Below are 20448 nucleotides of genomic sequence, written 5' to 3'. Positions count from 1 at the left end.
GGCATGTTTTATTGAGTGGGCTTGTTCAGTGGTGAACAGCTCCCTTTATAAGAACTAAAATACAAACTCCTGCCTCTAAAATTGTTAGTGTTGACATTCATAAATATACATGAAAGGTATTTGAAATACATATAATTCAGCCTGTAAAGCTTCTTTTATATTTCTGAATGTTATTAGCTGCTCTTTTATATAAGGCAATTTGTATTTTTACGCTTTTTCTTTCTTTTTTTTTTTTTTTTTTAAACCTCCGCAGTATTTGAATGTTTCTTTTCACCTACAGCATCAACAACAGGTAGCTCAAGCCGTAGAGCGAGCCAAACAAGTGACAATGGCAGAGCTGAATGCCGTCATCGGGGTACGTGGCCTTCCAGGTCTACCTCATACAGTGTGTATATCCAGATTTATTTACTTGTTTTATCAGTCATGTTATGCATAAGCGTTTTGTGTTGCTGCAAATGTACAGCCAACATAATGTGCTCTCTCATAACGTTGTTGGATTAGTGGAATAGCCTGGCCGGGGGGGGGGGGGGGGGGGGTTTCACTTTAGAAAGTTATACATATAATGTATATTCTTTTTATGATCTTTGGAGGAAAACAGCCGCAAGGCTAGTTTCTCTAGTGTAGATTGGGAATCATATTTACCTTTACCATCTTTGAAGTCTGTGAAGCTCATTATTCTGAAGCACAAGGTATAAATGATGGCCTTGTCATAATACCGCCAGCCTATTCCACTGAAAATGGGAGTTCCATCTATTGCGACTTGATTTGGGAACGATTACCTTGGTCTAAATCCCTTACTTTTAAGTAATCTTGCTGACTAAAGATGTGTATACATTAGCTGACATTTGTAACGATGTTGACAATAATGGCAGGTTCTGAGCATTGGCTTTCTCACTGGACAATTTAAACAATCTATGTCCCGATTTGTGTTCCTTCTGGCTGTCTACTGCCTACTACTGAACAGATTTGTATGTATTATTAACAGCAGTTTACTTGTGGATGTAGCCACTGACCATCTCTTTTGCAAGATTACAGTGTGTAAACACTACATGGTTTGTCTGGGACTTCAAGGTAAATTGTTGATATCACATCGTTCACAAAGTACTCTAATGTGTATGCAGCTTAAGACATTTTGTCGTCTGTAGCTCTATGCAGCCACACCTGATGTTGCTCTATGCAGCCACACCTGATGTTGCCAGTGCATTTGCTTATATTTACCTTGTGGTTAGTTTATATGCTATTGAGTACAGTTGCCATTTTAGTATTTTTGATTATGGCTTGTAGCGCTGCTATATTGTGTTTAATTCATTGCCACATGTTTTCATATTGGGCTAGAATGTAAACTGAAGTATGCACTGTTGCAGGTGTTCAGCGAACAGGTTACTGTGACAACATCATCTGGTCTTGGCTGATTAGTTCAAATGGGGGGGGGGGGCATATAGTTGCTCATGACATTTCTAAATAAAAAAAGCCACATAAAGGGTCTTCTGAGCGATATCTTTTATAATATTGTCAAGTGTGTTCACTCATTAACTCCGGTACTCTTTACCTAGCACGGCGCCCACGATTTTGATCGTGGGCATCGCAGGTAAAAAAATCGCGGGCATTGAATGCACTAAAAATCGCGTGCGACGCGACCGACGCGATGCCCGCGATTTCCCATAGGGAACAACGTTAAATGTCTCAATTGACCCGATTTTCATGTTCAATGCCTCAATTGACCCGATTTTTCCATAGGAAACAATGTTAAATCGCCCACAGAGGCCAAATAGCCACCCTGAAGTGTGAAATGGCCCCCACAATTGTTAACGTCACCCCACGATCAACGTCAACCCGAAGCGTGGCGAGCGCAGCGGTACGCGTCCTACGACCTTTTCATACCCCCACTATCCACGTCGGCGTGGAGTTGAGAATAGAATAGTGTGGCGAGCCACCGAGCCCGAAGCGTGGCGAGCGCACGCGGATACCTTCACAGGTAAACGCGTCCCTTCGCGGGCTTCACAGGTATCCGCGTCCCCGCGCGGGGCTCGCTGCCCTCGCCACTCTTCGGGCTTGCTGCGCTCGCCACACTATTCTATTCTCAACTCCATGCCGACGTGGATAGTGGGGGTATGAAAAGGTCGTAGGACGCGTACCGCCGCCCCTCGCGGGCTCGCTTCGCTCGCCACGCTTCGGGTTGACGTTGATCGTGGGGTGGCGTTAACAATTGTGGGGGCCATTTCACACTTCAGGGTGGCTATTTGGCCTCTGTTGGCCATTTAACATTGTTTCCTATGGAAAAATCGGGTCAATTGAGGCATTGAACAGGAAAATCGGGTCAATTGAGACATTTAACATTGTTCCCTATGGGAAATCGCGGGCATCGCGTTGGTCGCGTCGCACCCGATTTTTTTAGTGCATTCAATGGGCGCCGTGCTAAGTAAAGAGTACCTTAACTCTTGTCTACTGAACTTGCATGTCGGCTATGTAGGCAATGACAGTGGTGATGTCATTGCCTACAAAAGATAATCTTTTGCCTATAGTGTATACATTAAATTTGACCACCCAGGGCTGATATCGTTAACTATATCGGCTGCTGCGAAGATAGTCTTTTGTGTATGGGGGAAAAAGTTTACTTGTTAGATGTAAGACCCCCCCCTCCCCCCTACGATCTTAGTACATGCAGTCAAGATATAGATCACCGATTTTGTAGGTCAGATGGTTTTTGACCTGTCGACACATCTGCACAGTTTTTGAATAGGGCGAATCCTATTTGCTCTAAAAATGGATGGAAACTGATTTTTGGACTGATCAAAAAAAGGCAATAATTGAACAACCCACTTAGGAGCTGATGTGACTGTTCTAAGTTTTATCTCTCCCTGGGGCTTAGTAAATAGGTCCTTAATCATAAAACTTCCATTTAACATTCTGAAAGCGGCAATCCTAGTGGGTATACAATCCCCGCCAGTACTTCCGAGAGGTGAAATAGCAGCGGGCACCTATCCAATGCTGTCTTTTGCGACCCACATTGAAGAGGCAGCTCGAAAGAACGGACCCAACTGAAACCAGTACGGTCCATTTTGCCGAAAACGTCCTGGATTGTCGCGTTCACTGCCGGATTTCGACAATCAACAGGAGTTTTTGCCAACACACCCCCTTTTCGCTGCTCGACAGGCAGAACATTTAATTTCACCTGCCGATAAACTGGCAAGCGGACCGAAAACGAGACAGGGTTCAGACTGTCGGGACGTTCCGACAGTCAGAACCCGGGATTGAATACCCCCAATTGTGGTAAACGTATAAAATAAGAATATAGTATTTCTTCCTAAACGTGAGAAATGTATCTACTTTTATTAACCAGAACAGTTAGTATACTATGGAATTCATGTAAAAGTATTTAGATTTATTTAAATATAAAATCCCTCTCTCAGTAAAATAGTGTAGTTACCAGTCAGTGGTGATGGACATTAATGAATTGGTCCCTTAAGGCGTGCACCACCATTTCTGTTTGTTAAATTCAGTATTGAGTTGATGTTCTCTGAGAGCAGCTTGTCAGTGCTTTCAACAACGTATTTAATTGCCTGACATAATGTGCAGATTTTAGTAGATTTCTATTTTTTTTTTTATTCCATCCATGCCTCCTCCCTTAATCTGTTTATGGGTTAATACTACCTCCCTATGACTGTCAATCACAGGTTTTGTTGCGCAATAATGAATTCATTGAACCATGCATTCCTCCCTCTGTGTGAATTCAATTATTCCCGCCACATCAAGTCTAGAGTGTTTCTATCAGTTTTTGGCCTCCCAGAGCAAGCAGAAAGTAGCCGAAACAAGAAGCTGTCGCTTTTGATTTTATTCATGCGAGCGGCTTGAGCTGATTCAAATTACTCATTTATCAATTTATGTTAATTGCTTGTGAGAAGATGCCCTGCTGGTCTTTATGGTTCCTTCAGACACTTTGTAATGATAATTAGACATGCTGCTGTATGGATTAACAGTGCCATAGTCCAGTGACGTCTGCAGACAATGGGACCAGTTAATCCATCTGTGCTTAAAATTACATCCCAACTGGAGATAGAGGGGGGGGAAAAAAAGACATAAAAACGCGGGAGGATTAGTGCTGATAAAAGAATGAGTCTCAGCTTGAAAACTCTCCTTTCATCAGTTTCTCAATTGCAGATCTGCAGTTGGTTTGTCTGTGGTAAGCCATTGGCAGTCAATTAGGTGAAATAAACTGGGAGGGTGACCTTCATTTCCTTTTAATAGCTTTTTCCTCCCTGAAATGGGAAGCTTCAGTGGATTTTCAGCTTACGTTTTATTCAAGCCGCTTTATTATACTTGACAGCTTAGCCTTGCATAAACATTCCCTCCCCTAACCTTCTTCACTCTACATCCCTCCCCCTAAATGCTGCTTCATTTACATCACCCCCTCCTCGTTCAAATGGCAGGGATGTTTCACATTTGAACTGCTACTGAACCAGATTAAATTAATGTGTATCACACATGCATACTCTGGTTTAATTCTCTTTGCCTGTTAGCATGTATACATTTTTTGAAGTTGGCGGGTTTTACAATTCCGTCTAGTGTGCTTGGTTTGCATGTATATACATTTTTTTTTTCCTTGTGTGATCGATAACTCGCTGCAGCAATACTATAAGTCTTGTCTTCTGTCCTGTTTCAAAGACTCCTGCAAAATCAATGGAGCATAACATTTGGTTGACTAATCGAAGAACCTTTGCTTCCCTTCATTGAAAATGCAGTGTCAACCTGTCTCCCCAAATGGGAGGAGGCATGAGGAGCTTCTGTCTGTCGCTACAAGCAGCAGCTGCATTGAAAGTATGCACTGCCCAAGTTGATAGCAGCTGTCAGTATTGTTGAGCAGGCCGACTTAGTAGGGAGAACAATAGGGAGTAGGGGGGCATGCTCCAAGGGAGCAGCGTCTTTCACACCAAGTAAAGAAATAGTAATTTAACGGTTTAGACACCTATTATGAGAATGAGAGATCACAACTTTTATCATGCAAATGAACCAGACGTAATTCTCCTTCCTCCTGTCATTCATTTTCCCAGCAGCAACCAACTTGTGGCATATATAGATATATGTATAGTATGTATGTGCAAATAGATATATTGAATTACTCTTTGAAGCCTGGAATGTGATTTTTTTTTTTTTTAAGATTGTTGACGTGTGTGTTTCTCACTGCGTGTACATAATGTGATCTGGCAGAGTGCACAGTAAATGGTGTTTATAGGTTTTCTGGCACGGTTTGCTACATATGCTGTGATCTTTTCTTACATAATGTTTTATGATGGTTGAGCATTCTGTCAAAAGTCGGACTGCGAGCTCTGAGCCAGCACTGTCATATTGAGTTGTCTGCCTCCTAACAGGCTCACTTTGCATGAGGTGATTGGCTAAAGGATTAGCAAGATGCTGGTTTATTTCTCTCCTTGGCTGTGGTTGCTAGTCATATCTAGGATTGTAGTGTGTGAAGCTTAAGAGGATAAGGTTAACCTCTTGAGGGCTTACTTGTGTGAGTATCTACTTAATCCTTGTAAAGCCTATAAATAACTAGGTTGCATATATTGTCGTACAGGAAATTTCAATACAACACATGGTGTTATATATGTGTTTGTGGACTGTTTCAGTGCTTTCTGTATTTCTCGGTTTCTTTATCTGAAAGCTTTCATTAGTGTTGCAACTCTTTAATTCGACTGTCATTTCTAGAATTAATCCTAGGCCTATTTTGTGTTCTAGAGTTTGTAATCTGATGGCTGTAGGCTCCAAATCCCAGATTTAGTATGAAATATTCATTGCTGACTGCAGTGACTCTTTGCCACAAATTGGTACAAAATAATTGTACAGTTTATAAAACCTATATTTTGCATCTTCCCGATATCCTGTTGTGCACTGATGCTTTTATCTACTGTGTGAATACTATAATTTATATCTGATCACACCCCCTCCCTCCATCCGTCCTTCCTAGCAGACCCTGTGTGCATTGTGATTGTGGCCTGAAATAGACTGCTTTGTGCAGCTGTGTAGTCAGGGTTGTTTCTTAAGTTTTCCAGCAGCTGCTGTTCTTGCTGTGGTGGGAGGTATGTTCCAAGAGGAGTATTCATTCTAAGGCAGTTATAACAGGTTGTTTGTATTTGCCATAGTACAACGTTTGCTTGTATAAACTTTGCTTTCATTTTGGAACACTTTATTAAGCATATTTTTTTTTCTTTTGACAGCAGTTTTGTTTGTTTATTTGTAAACACTTGTGTATGCAGCAGTAGATGGTTTTGTTGTATAAATTGAACGGTTTCATTATTTTGTATGGCACCATTAGGAAGTGCTTTTGCAGTAGGATATGGTCACTAGATTGAGTTTAAAGAAGGTCGTCCACTGAAAGTCAACAGTTTAGGTAGACACCTGGAATAGGTCGGAAGGTCGACACAATCATTAGGTCGACAATGGGAACAGTCAAAAGATAAACATGAGTTTATTTATTTTTTATTTTTTTAATGGAGCTAACCTGTGCCTACAGATGGTATTTCACACCCTACCATCCACTATGGCGTGGTGGGATAATAGGGTGCCTAGTGTAGCGAGGCATTGTGCCTGAAGCCTGGTGTGTGCAGCGGTACACTTAGACAGTGTCACATTTGTGACAAAAATGTGAAAAACTTGTTGACCTAATGCTTGGGTCGCTCTTCCAACCCTGTCTACCTTAGCCATGTGGCCTAATTCAGGTGTCAACGTTCAGTGGTCAACCCTATGACCCAAACCCGATGCAGTGGTGTGTAATGGTTATATTTCCAGAATAGCCACTGAAATGATAGTTTGAGTACAGCTTGGTAGGATGATTGATATTCTTGTCACTAGTTACAACTCTTAAATGGTTTAAAAACAAAAGCTGATTGGCTGGATCACCATTTCACCTTTTGTATTAAGCGGTTACAAGAATATAATTTGTTAAAGCTCCCCCTTAGTGTGTAGCCACATTTTTCCATGTTTTCGTTTTATTCATAACCAGAATTACACCAGAGCATGCCTCGCCAACTGGTGGTTTTCCAGCTGTTCTGAAACTACACATCCCAGCATACCCTGCAATCGTTATAGTATTCCCTTGTAGCAATACTGTTGCGGGGTCTGCTGGAATGAGTAATTTCACAACAGCTGGATAGCCACGAGTTATCCAGTCTGTAATAGACCAACTTTCATCCATCTAGTTGATTGGATGGAATAAAAATCTGGATTGGAGCAAATTTCATTTGTTCAGTAATTTGCTCCCGAAATCTGGCAACGATCAAAAACTGTCACTCTGATGTTGAACCTGTTGTATTTAAACCATTTGACTGACAATCTGATATGGGAGCATATGACAATCGGCAATTTGCTCACAAGCCCAGGAAAATGGACAAAAACATTCAGTAAAATTGTTTAAAAAAAAAAAAGTGTGTGTATACACACTTACACTTGCTCCCGCTCCCATCCAGATCTAGGTTTTTATTCGATCCTGTTTAGTGCAGGCCTGGGCAAACTGTAGCTCTGCACATACCAGCATGCCTTGACACAGTTTTAGCTTTCCCTATTAGCCATACAATGGTAATGCATGCTGGGGCTTGTAGTTTCACAACAGCAGGAGAGCCACAGGTTGTCCAGGACACGCATGATCTTATGGGGTACTTGGTTGACTGGCACTAAGGTGCTGAAACAAACTCGAAGCTAATCAAATGTCCCCTCTAACTTCTAATCGGTTTCTCAGCTGACTCTGAAATTTATAAAATCTTTAATTTACTTGTGTAGATATATTTCTTTTCATTCTCGTTCCTAATTCAATATTTTTCTTTTTCTTGGATTACCATCTTTACCACACATCTACTACCAACTACTACAGCAGCAGCAGTTACAAGCTCAACATTTGTCCCACAGTCATGGACCACCAGTGCCTCTAACTCCACATCCATCAGGACTTCAACCACCTGGTATGCCACCCCTGGGAAGCAGCGCAGGTCTTCTTGCCCTTTCAAATGCTCTTGGTGGGCAGTCTCACCTCACCTTAAAAGATGACAAGAAACATCATGACACAGACCACCACAGAGGTGAGAGGCATGGCAAGCCGATCTAGGATGTCAGATTTTTTTTTTTTTTTTAAATCCTCCCCAAATATCCAAACTTTTTGTGGCGTATGCGAAGAGTTAAGTGGTTTTGTGAGCTTAAGTATCCTGTGCTCCCAGGCATTTCCTAAAAAACAGTGGCCTGTTTTGGGGCAAATTTAAATACTTTGTCACAAAATTCCTAAAGTGAATTGAATTTATCTAATGTGTAAAAAGGTAGTTTTCTGGATTTGACGTCACTTAATGTCCTCAGGTTGTACATAGTATTGCTATGGATGATCTAAAACTGAAATGTTGCATGCAGTAAGAGCCTTCTCAAAACCACCTTGGAGTTGAATGAAATGATTCCATAGGTCTTACTTTTTAATATTACATTGTATAGAAAAATAAATTTGTCTTTCACAATAAAATCAACCTGCTGGCTAATTTTGTCAAGTATCTGCTGTAAACTCAAATCTGTACAGCATAATTCTAAATTTGTGTCCATTAATGTACTGGCTGCAGATGCACTAAACTTTCATTTTCATTTAAGTCATCTGTTACTACTAGATTAATATATATCAGAATATCCATTAATAAGAGAAAAGGCTAACTGCAGGGTGATCTGCAGCCAGAAGTCCGAAATGGGCCGTTCTACTTAATTCTGGCTGTGAAATTATGTTAATTCATTGTTAAAGGTAATGCAAAGATATATGCTCAAACTAGGTTGCAGCAAAAACTACCACACTATTTGTATGCAATGAAACAAATGGGCACGTTTGCACTTCTTTAACTTATTTTGGTTGGGGCTTTATGCAAATTGTATTTTCTTGTTTTTAAAAGTTGCTGTAACTTGATAATTATTTGTATTAAAAATGTGCAATTTTTTTTATTATGAATGAAAAATAAAATACATTTTAAACCTTTTGAGACTTGTCTTCTAATTTGTCCTCCCTTTTTTTTTTTTTCTTAATTTTTTTTTCTTTGTTCTTGCTCATGTGTCTGAACGGACATGTCTGCATTTCTGGATTTCTTCGTGAGCAGAAAGAGAGCCAGGAACAGTAAGTAACTTCATGCTAACCTTTACAATACGTCCAACCAGCCATATTTTCTTAAATGCTTAACCATGTTGAAATATTATATTGGTGTGACATTCATACAATTTTAATACATAGTTTCTGGTGATACAGTTGATCACTACTTCTAATGTCCCATCCCTCTGAATTATTACACACCTACATATAGGGTGAATATTCAAATTAAAGGCAGTACGACCCATGTGTCAATCATTGGGCAGCATTACAACAATGCTAACCTTTGTGCAACCATGCTTTCCTGTGATTTTAAAATTAAGTTGTGTTTTTTTTTTTTATTGAGTTTTAAAACATCTGCCTTATTTTAAATTTTTTTACTTTTAGAACAAAAAAAATGAAACCGGGTCTGACAATTTATACAAAGTTTGTAGTAACTTATATAACATAACAAAAGGACAAAACAAAGTTTATACATCTCTAGTTTTGTCCCACAAAAGTACCAGCCTTTTATTGAAGTTTTATGTTCCATCAGGGGGCTGCAGCAACGTCTGCCCAGTGCCATTTAGGTATCCTATGTCACTTTCAACTACCTCTGCAGGCTTTCGTTGTAGTGCAGTAGCATAGAAATGCAAATGTTCTGGTTTTATTATACTGGAAGTATTTTTGGATCAATACCCTGTTCTACTAGCTGTTAAAACCATTCACTGCTTCTGTATACTGGATTGTTCAAGTCACATTTTTAGTCCTGTGCAGTGAGCATAAAAAGCTGTGTGCAGAAAGGAATACTAATCTATACTAAAACTATACTTTATTCTTTGGTCAAGGAACGGTATGTTCAGATTTGGTTTTATATAGCCATTTGTGTAAAATAATTGTTTTTGTTAAATTGTACCTCCCTTTAATGTGCTATAAATATATATATTTTTTTAATGCAATTTATAACCATGGAAAACAATTGGCCATAAAGTATAACCACCAGTGGTAGGATTACCAGCGACGATCCACATTTAGTTCACAAAAGTAGGAATGAGGGCACAAACGTTTGTTCTTATTGTAAAGAATAGGTTCAAAGATGGTTTCTCTCCTTGCGTTGAGATAATATTCAATCGGCGTTGAAGCTGCTTTCCCATCCAGTTGAATAAATTGGTGCCACATAAAGGTTGACTAGTACTTCATTGAAAGAACATTGTCTAGCTGGCCCCTTCTCTACTCAATTTTTTTCAATAGGTTTTTGAACTGCTTGCCAAGTGTATTGCTGCTATCTCCTATATGTTTGATCCTTCACAGGTTTCAATCATTGGTACTCTGCGATCAGTGACAGGCGACTTATTCAGTGAAGGGGTATATGATGATGCTAAATGATGAAGTCTTCTGTTAGTGTAGTAAATGTAGGGGCATGCCTGTCTGTTCAATGACCACACCAGCAACTCCTTGTTTGGCGTTGATCTTAATAATTGTACATGAGATTGTCCAAAATGTGATCACCGCTGCCATTAAAACTATTGAATATTGTGTTACATGAATTTAGCAGACCATTGAAATGAGCAGTTTTGATTTCAGCTGCCCCATCAATGTATGAAGTCAACTGAGAGTGTTCAGATAAAAATATGTAGAAGATACATTCAGTTAATAAAAAAAAAATACAAAACCTACATATAAAAAATAAAAGGTCACTAATATTTTCCACATAGTCTTGGTGCTAGCCCCTATTTGTCATCGTTCTTCTAAGCTTAGAAATGAGGCTCCTGGGTGTACGTGAATGCAGCCTATCCATCTGCCCATCTATCTATAGGGATCTAATGATATCTGAAGATCCTACTGTTCGGTATTGCTGCTTTTGAGAAAAATGTAACTGATATGCCTGTAATTTTGGAAAGTTATGTGTTGAGTGTTAGCTATAGAAGGTCCATAAAGTAGTATTCTAATATGCCATAAAAAGCACTAGCACTTGTGTTACATTAAGTAGGGGTAACTCCTGGAGGAGTGAGTTTATTATGCAAATCTCACCATGGTAAACTCATGACTGCCGCACATTAACCCAAACACTCAGGGTTAAATGCCCCAAATCTTTGGGTTACCCTGTGCGTGAAGGCCGAGGGTGTAATTTTTCCCTCAACTTCTTGGGCTGAGCGGAAAAATCTGTAAGTGCACCCTTAAGGCCTTATCGTGTCTGTTTTTTTCTTTTGTTTTTTTTAAACCTTTATAGCAGATTCATTCTGTGCCTAAGGATAAAAAATTAATCCAGATGCAACTGATATGTACCAAATATAGAGTATTATTCTAATGGCGCCTATACATGTAGCGTGTTTTTTTGGTACTTATGAGTTATCCGGGCGCCCGATTTTTTTGATTGTATGCCTTAAGTTAAGGCATACAATCAGATGCGATGCGATACGATATCGCATCGCATGCGACCATCGGATGCGATGACCCGATTTTTCCATAGGAATCAATGTTAAAATGGACAGAGTCCATTTTAACATGGAATTCAATGGGAAAAAGGGGTCCTCTTCATACCCCTACTATCCAAGTGGGCATGGAGTTGGATATAAACCTGTGGCGAGCGTAGCGAGCCACCGAGCCCGAAGCGTGGCGAGGGGACGGTATTCTGTGTCCCCTCGCGGGGCTCGCTACGCTCGCCACGCTTCGGGCTCGGTGGCTCGCTACGCTCGCCACAGGTTTATATCCAACTCCATGCCCACTTGGATAGTAGGGGTATGAAGAGGACCCCTTTTTCCCATTGAATTCCATGTTAAAATGGACTCTGTCCATTTTAACATTGATTCCTATGGAAAAATCGGGTCATCGCATCGCATCCGATGGTCGCATGCGATGCGATGCGATGTGCCCGATCCGACCCGATTTAGAAATCGGGCGCCCGGATAACTCATAAGTACCGTTTTTTTTTTTTTTTTTACTAGATCACTTTGAAAATGCTCATGCATTGCTCCCTATGCAGGGACACAACAATAGTGATGCACGACCCTGCGCTTCGCTATCCCCCGGCGATTAATATCCAGCATGATAAATCTAGTTAATCGCCGTGGTCAGGGCCAGTGTTCTTACAGAGAACACTGACTCGGATAGATCGCTCAGCGGCATATAGCTGTGCAGCGCTGTGTGCTGAGCGATCTGGCATCACTCAGAGTGCTCATTTCCCCACATCGCTATGTGTGTAGGCCCCTTTTAAAAGACACAACTGCTGTATAGGAAGGAGGTAATGTCATTAGCCAGTATTTGGAGAAGGTGGGTACACACCAAAAGATTTCTTTCCAATTTATCTTGTGGGAATACATTTGTTAATATATGGGAGCAAATAACAAACTTATGTTTCAAAATTCTGGAAAATGGACAAAAACTATTGTTCAGATACATTTCTTGAATCAAATTTAGTTAACTAATTTGTCTGAACGACTATGTCTGTTTTCTGTGTTTGTAAGCACATGGTTAATAGTCATTGGTTCCCATATATTGAGACGTCTGTTCCCACCAGACAGATTGGACAGTTAAATCTTTAGGTGTGTATCAATCTTATGACAAATAATCAAGCTCTCTAATAGTTACATTTGTGATGGATTTTAATTTCTTTCCCTAAACTGTACTTGCTTGACGTTACTGGAAATTACCTTGGCGTAAAAAATGCTTTGAAAGCATCTTCTATCATCAAGACTAATAACCTTGATCTCTACTTTGACGAAATAGCGCATATTATAATTTTTAGTTATTTTCAGGATCTATTAAGGCATACTGGGGCAGATGTATTAAGCTTTAACAAGAGATAAATCCAAGGGTGATAAGGAGAGATAAACGTCCAGCCAATCACCCGCTAACTGCCATGTTACAGCCTGTGTTTGAAAAAAGTCAGTAAAGAGCTGATTGGCTGGACGTTTATCTCTCCTTATCACCCTTGCATTTATCTCTTGTTAAGGCTTAATACATCTGCCCCAAAGTATCAATACCGAAGAATGTTAGGAAGATTTCATAAAAAAAAAAAATTTGCATTTCATACTTTGAGCTGAAATTCGCTGGATTAAAATTAAATGCATTTAACAGTGTTTTAAAACTGTAATTTTAATGAGTGTTATTCCTAAAAGATCAAATGCAGATAAAGAGCTCCTTATTGCTTTATGCATGCATAGATGTACAACACAATCTGTAGAAGTATAGTCTATCTTGCGTAGGTACATGCGACGGCTACATGTTATATCACAAAAGTGTTTGTAGTTTTAATTGTATACTAGTGTGTAATATATAGTGGGTTTTCATCCAAGCTTTTTGGACAAGGAATGTCCTTTAATCATTGAGCTTCTGCCCAACCCCCAAGTACCATACAATTTTCAATTAAGATAATTCAGAAAACCCACTTAACCAAGAAGACATGTTTGATGATCTCCTATTAGTTTTCTGACCATTTTATAGGGCTCTAGATTTAAATATTTAAATTCTGGCATGTGTACAGTAAAGGTACATTGGATAGTTCAAAAGACCACCACAAACCATAAAGCACATAGACATTTAAACAATTTAAAATACTTGAGGCATGTATTGGTATTAATCCGCCCAAATTAGTTGTACTTAAATGTATGTGGTTAAAGGTAATTTTGTATAAGCTTTTTTTTTTTTATGGGCAAGGAGAAAGCAGAAAAAGTTGAGGAATCATGAAATAAAGAGATTTGTAGGTGTATTGCTGTTAACTTGTCACCACTTTCTAAGCTTCTGGTGGAGTGCAGAGGTGCGATTTGGAAACTCTACGTATACATTTGTATTAATAAGCGGCTTTTCTGTGTTTATTACAGAGTAATTCTCTGTTGGTTTCTGACAGTCTACGAGCAACAGATAAACGGAGGAATGGACCAGATTATTGTAATGATCTCAAAAAGAGGAAAGTGGATGATAAAGATTCAAGCCACTATGTAAGTTAACAGCTTTGTAACAGCAGTAACTTTGTATATAGATCAAAGGTGGGCAGCATGGTAAGAGCAGAAGAGAGTAGGTTTTGAATGCAAAAGTAATAAGCATCCAGTTTTGTAGAGCGTCTGCCCAAGTGTGGTCTTTTGAAACTTTTAATGCTTTTGCTGTCAGAAAACTCGGCAATCATGAATGGACAAATAAACTTTCATGATTAACATTTCTATTTACTGGAATGCAGTACATTTATGGGTACTTATGTAGTATCTGGGCGCCTGATTTTTTGATTGTATGCCTTAAGTTAAGGCATACAATCAGATGCGATATCGCATCGCATACGACGACCCGATTTTTCCATAGGATTCAATGTTAAAATGGACTGAGTCCATTTTAACATGGAATTCAATGGGAAAAAGGGGTCCTTTTCATATCCCTACTATCCAAGTGGGCATGGAGTTGGATATAAACCTGTGGCGAGCGTAGCGAGCCCCGCGAGGGGACACAGAATACCGTCCCCTTGCGGGGCTCGCCACGCTTCGGGCTCGGTGGCTCGCTACGCTCGCCACAGGTTTATATGCAACTCCTTGCCCACTTGGATAGTAGGGGTATGAAAAGGACCCCTTTTTCCCATTGAATTCTATGTTAAAATGGACTCAGACCATTTTAACATTGAATCCTATGAAAAAATCGGGTCCATCGCATCGCATACGATTTGGTCGCATGCGATGCGATGTGCCCGATCCGACAAGATTTCTAAATCGGGCGCCCAGATACTACATAAGTACCCATTTATGTACTAAACTGTGGGGAAAAAATATACAGTAGTCAGTCATGTGCTTTAGCAGACCTTTAAGACTGGACTCCCTGCTAAGAGGTGGGTTTTAACAGTGAAGGACTGTTTTCTCCAATTAAAAGGAGTAGGAGCCAGCAATAAAATTCAGAAACAGGGAAATTAACCCTTTTTGAGTGCCAAGGGAATTTGTCAAATTAGGTGTGAAAATTGGCAAGCAAACCATTTTATTAATCATAATGACTTGTAATGTTTACCTTTTGTATAGGCAATATAATCTTTTTTTTATTTTATTTTTTTACACTCCTTTTTAGCATATATTTTGCACATTTCCCACAGATGTATGCAAAGGGTTAAACTACTTTATTTATTTGTTTAAAGTTGACCATACATATAGCCTATATTACCTAAGTGGAATAATTGTCATTATGTAATCACATCTGGTTTCTTCATTCTGCTCCGCTATCAACATATCCCAAATATCAATTTGTTATTTTGCTTGTACAATGTACGCCATCATTACATCATTAATCAATAACTGCTTATTTTGTGCATTACTTTTTCCTTCCTATCTACACCCCTCTGAGTACCAACATGGGCAGGGCCTAGCCAGCGTTATTATAGTGGAAAGGATTACTCTGAGAATTTTTACATTTAAAGCCTCATCATGCAATTCAGTCAGCACTTCATTATGGGGCATTACAGAGCATTTGAGTGCTGTAAACAGTGGGCATTTTAATTGGAGAGCAGTGTTCAAGCCCCCATCAATTATTGTGAGATACCACATGTGATGCCTACCAACTAACCCAACAGCTCCCAGGTGACTAGGCCACATACAGTACATAGTCTGCAGTCCTATGTACTGTAGGAGTGCGCCTCACATGTTCTTTTTTTTTTCCCTGCGATTGCATTGCAACCTTTTCCATGCGATCTGTTGCAACAATTTGTCAGAATTGCATGAAACATGCCCATATTGCATTAGAGATCTTTCATTCATGCCCATTTTTTAGGCATCTCTATCTTAATCACAAATTAATATCTAGGTCAGTGGTTCTTAACCTCGGTCCTCGGGACCCCCAGCTGTGCACATTTTCCAGGTCACCTGGCAGGTGCACTCATTCACTGACAAATTTTAAATGATCACAGGTGGAGCGAATTATGTCACGTGAGTCTGTGGAGACCTGTGAAATGTGCACTGTTGGGGGTCCTGAGGACCAAGGTTGAGATCCACTGATCTAGGTACTATAATTTGTCTACATCGCCAGTTGTGATAAGCTTCTGAAAAGTTTGTTCATCTGTTACTAAAATTGAATTACAATTTCCAACAGTGTGCAAGATATATATTTTTTTTTTTTTGTTTTTATGTATATGCAATTCAACATATTTGGCAGTACACTTAAAAGATGTATTCTAGCCCTTTGATAACCCTGTCTCACAAAGCATAGTTATTTCCTGTTTGTCTTTCAGAAAGCCAGACAGTTAACAGTCTTGGTTTTCCGGTTTGAAAAGCATTTCCAGTAGTTTCAAAAACTATTATGCAAGCAACAATAAATACAGTAACAGCAGGGGTCAGATTTCTAGAACCTTTGAAATAATATCTTCAGGATTCATTATTGTCCTATGTGGATTCCAGGGGGGGTCTGCAATGTTTTTGGTGTCGGCTTTCTTCTAGAAAAGGCATGTCCAAACTGTGGCCCTCCCAGCTGTTGTGAAACTACACATCCCAGCATACCTCGCCATAGTTTTAGCATTCCCTAATATCAAAACTGTGGCAAGGCATTATGGGACTTGTAGTTTCACAACAGCTGGAGGGCCATAGTTTAAACATGCCTGTTCTAAAACATCCATATTTCCGTTCAAATTATTCAGATGGTATATTTGAAGTAATGTGGGTAAATTAAAGCTTGATCCTAAAATGTTTCTTTTTAAATTGCAACTTTGAAGTTTTGAAAGTTGTCAACCTTTTATTCCTTTTTGGTTTCATGTCAAATAACTTCCATGATGTAATATTTTATCACATGTATATTATATTCCTATATAGCTACTGGGGTTTTATATTGTGGTGTGTCATTACAGGATAGTGATGGGGACAAAAGCGATGACAACTTGGTTGTAGATGTTTCCAACGAGGTGAGACTTCTTACCAAAATACTTGCTAAGATAGAAGTTCAATTGAAGATGTGATGCTGCCCATAGCCTCCAACAAAAAGGAATGAGTTAATCATTAGCACTGGATATGTTACTGGCATTTAACATAATTCAACAGTCAGAAGTTGTTTAATAATCGCAAATACATTAGGATTAATGAATGTGGGGGAGAAGCTTGAGGCTAGGCAGACTTGGCACCTCTCATCCGAATTACCTTGATATATCTGTGTGTGAGATTTACTGCATTGGTTTAGCTTACTTAAATATTTTATTTATTACATTTCTTATATAGCGCACACATATTCCGCAGCACTTTACAGAGAATATTTGAACATTCACATCAGTCCCTGCCCCAGTGGAGTTTACAGTCTATATTCCCTACCACATGCACACAGACATTCTAGGGTTCATTTTGTTTGGAGCCAATTAGCCTACAAGTCTATTTTTGAATTGTGGGAGGAAACCCACGCAAGTATGGGGAGAATATACTGTACTTATGTATTATCTGGGCTCCCATGTTAAATGCACCCCATTTTTTCATACCCCTACTATCCAACTACGCATGGAGTTGATATTATATAGTGTGGCGAGCGCAGCGAGCCACCGTGCCCGAAGCGTGGTGAGCGCAGCGAGCCCCGCGAGGGGACGCGGTCTCATAAGAAAAACGGGAGCCCAGATATTACATAAGTACCTCATATACAAACTCCACACAGTTAGGGCCTTGGTGGGAATCAAACCCATGACTCGGCACTGTTAGGCAATAATGCTAACCATTACACCATCCATACAGACCACAAGCAACAGGAATGTGGAAGAACACCAGGGATTCCCTTACAATAGGCTTTATTTTTTTTAATAAGATGTCAGTGTTTTGCCTGTAGTCACAACATTTTTTTTTTCTTTGGCTTTAACCATGGTTTAAACCAGCCAACCCTACATTTTTAGTACCTATGTAGCCTTAGTACAACTTGCAGCGTGAAATGCCTGCAAGTGTATGGGCATTCGGAGGAATACTCTCGTCCACAACAATGTATCGGGCAGTAGCTGTGCTGCATAGCCAATGCACTAACTCTGTACATACCTACTGTATATGAGCCTGCTTATTGATTAAATGGTCGATGTAGCACCAAGTGTGTACCCAGCTTAATGCTTATAACCTGTAATAACATAATCTATGTGTATGTCCTAAAGGATCCATCATCACCAAGAGCCAGTCCAGCTCACTCACCTCGTGAAAATGGTATTGATAAGAGCCGGTTAATGAAAAAGGATGCTTCTAGCAGTCCAGCATCTACAGCATCTTCAGGAAGTTCAACATCACTGAAATCAAAAGAAATGAGTTTGGTAAGAAGACTGACGTGTGCATTTTATAATTATGAAAATCTTAAAAATGGGTAAATATACTCTGAAAGTGATACATTTTGTGTAACATTCTGGAAGTACTAATTTTTTTTTTTATTAAGCTTCACTTTTAAAGCCTCATGTAATAGTATAAGAGGCTCCCAAAACCCCAACCAGTCCAGGTTTTATGCCTATCCATGGCCGAGCACAGATGGTTAACTGAAATTGATGTACTAATTGACAAACTCGGCCCAAGTTTTTGTTATCCTAAAAGCCTGGACTGATAGGGTGCCTTGAGGCCTGAGTTTGTGAACCTCTGGTATCGCTAAAAAAGGCGGAATCCTTCTCACCTTTTTGAGGTGAAGTACTGCCAGTGACCACTAGAGACCACTCGACGGACCAAATGACTCCTTAAAGTGAAACCAAAATGATAGGTTTTAAACTTCCTGGATATGGACAAAGGAAGCTGTGAAGACAGAATGGAGGTAGGAGCAGATAGGGACTAAAGGGGTATTCAATCTCCCGCCGCTATTCCCGACGGTGGAAATAGCGACAGAGCCCTATTCAATGCTGTGTTCCCCCAAAAGCATTTAACAGGGATCTCTGCAGAACGTGCCCCACTTCACAAGCAGTCGTGCACGTTATGCCGGGAATTGACTAGCTCCCGGCCGCAGCTCAACTATTCCCGGCCATGCCCCTTTTTTGGCATCGGGCAAATGGGACATTGAATCCCGCCTGCCGATTCAGTGTCGAGCCGGCCAAGAACAGGACAGGGTCATGACTGTCGGGTCAGCCCGACAATTGTGACCCTGCATTGAAAACCCCCTAAGTCATTATTTTGGGCTTTTCACTGGTAAGTTAATGACTGACAACGCTGGCAGATATTGATAGAAAGAAGACCAGCATGTAATTTAAAAAAAGAAAAATGGCACAAGCAATATCGGCTTGGCTTTATAATTAACTGGCACAATGCTAATTGAATGATGTTTTGGAAAATGCTTCAATGTTCTCAAATACACTATATCATAGGTTCTCAAACTCTATCCTTATGCCCTCAAATAGCGCATGGTTTCTAGTTCTCGTCCTATACTTTCAATTGAAATAATGAACTCTGTCTATTGGTCTTTTAAATTGTGTCCATGATAAAATTAATACACCTGTGCACCTGCTAGGTGACCTGGCAAACCTGATCTCTTTGGGGTCCTGAGGACCAAGTTTGAGAACCACTGCACTATATATTTCTTGGTATGTCTGGGATATAAAATGTAGTGCTAGTCTTCTACTTTGTTGTACTTTTCTGTTTGTAAATAGTCTACTTAACATTTTGCACTAAGAATGCTAAAAAGCCAACTCTGTTGGTTTTTCTGTGTATGTGTTGTGTGTGATTTGTATTCGTGTGAGCTCAGCCTGTAAGGCATTTCACTGGAAAAACGACCTACATTGAACATTGAGTTTGGCGCTCATCCTTGAATTAAGTGATGGCAAATTCATGAGACCTTCATTTTCCACAGAGCTTAGTAGGCCAATTGTAAGTGTACTGGATGTAGAGAGATTTTTGTTTTTTGTTGCCAAATAAACCTTAATTTGTCAAGCTCTGTGAAAAGCCCACATTGAGGAAATTATCTGTGGGTTTAGACATTAGTTTGAAACCATCTTTTCTATGCTGCTGTAGCTATAAAAATGTGTAAGTCTTTCTACAGATCTGAGTTTTCAATTTGGCAGATGAATTAAAGGTCAACATTTCTTTCTCACAAGTTAATGCTGTCAACATTGTGTGGATTTATGAAAATTGGCTGAAGCAGTTGGTAGTTGATGCCCAGTATCCCAGCTGCTGTTGTGATAAATTGTGTAATATGGCCTGGATTAAAAATAATACTCATTTAATTTGTTTAATGATACTAGCATGAAAAAGCCAGCACGCCTGTTCTGAAATCAAGCACGCCAACTCCTCGCAGTGATGTTCCGACTCCCGGCACAAGTGCTACGTCAGGTCTGCGCACAGGACTTGGCAAGCCTCCCTCCATGGACCCACTGGTCAACCAAGCTGGTAAGAATGCTTTATTCTTTTGCTGCTCTGTTTACGTTGCATATGTTGTGTACGTTCTACCCTATGAATTTTAAATGTTTTGTGCGTCTCCCATGGAAGAAGCCTGATGAATAACAGATG

At 39.9% G+C, this 20448-nt stretch overlaps 1 protein-coding gene across 9 annotated transcripts in view; it reads left to right on the top strand.

Moving 5' to 3' along the window:
- The window catches only part of TLE1 (TLE family member 1, transcriptional corepressor), a 57249-nt gene that overhangs the window by 21438 nt on the left and 15363 nt on the right, over positions 1 to 20448 (top strand). For 2 of the 9 annotated variants that reach the window (XM_083186169.1, XM_083186168.1), the window contains exons 6-12: positions 254 to 385; positions 7862 to 8066; positions 9105 to 9121; positions 13891 to 14007; positions 16869 to 16922; positions 18132 to 18284; positions 20184 to 20328. In XM_083186169.1, the coding sequence (XP_083042295.1) occupies positions 254 to 385; positions 7862 to 8066; positions 9105 to 9121; positions 13891 to 14007; positions 16869 to 16922; positions 18132 to 18284; positions 20184 to 20328 (823 nt within the window). The remainder of the gene's footprint in view (positions 1 to 253; positions 386 to 7861; positions 8067 to 9104; positions 9122 to 13890; positions 14008 to 16868; positions 16923 to 18131; positions 18285 to 20183; positions 20329 to 20448) is intronic. The other 7 variants (XM_083186172.1, XM_083186171.1, XM_083186175.1 and 4 more) reach the window with 4 other exon arrangements.

The sequence above is a fragment of the Crinia signifera genome, chromosome 1 (genome assembly GCF_055691185.1).
Source record: "Crinia signifera chromosome 1, ASM5569118v1, whole genome shotgun sequence".
Lineage (NCBI taxonomy): Eukaryota > Metazoa > Chordata > Amphibia > Anura > Myobatrachidae > Crinia > Crinia signifera.
The sequence above is the reverse complement of the archived record's forward strand: the minus strand, read 5'-3'. Positions and strand labels throughout refer to the sequence as shown.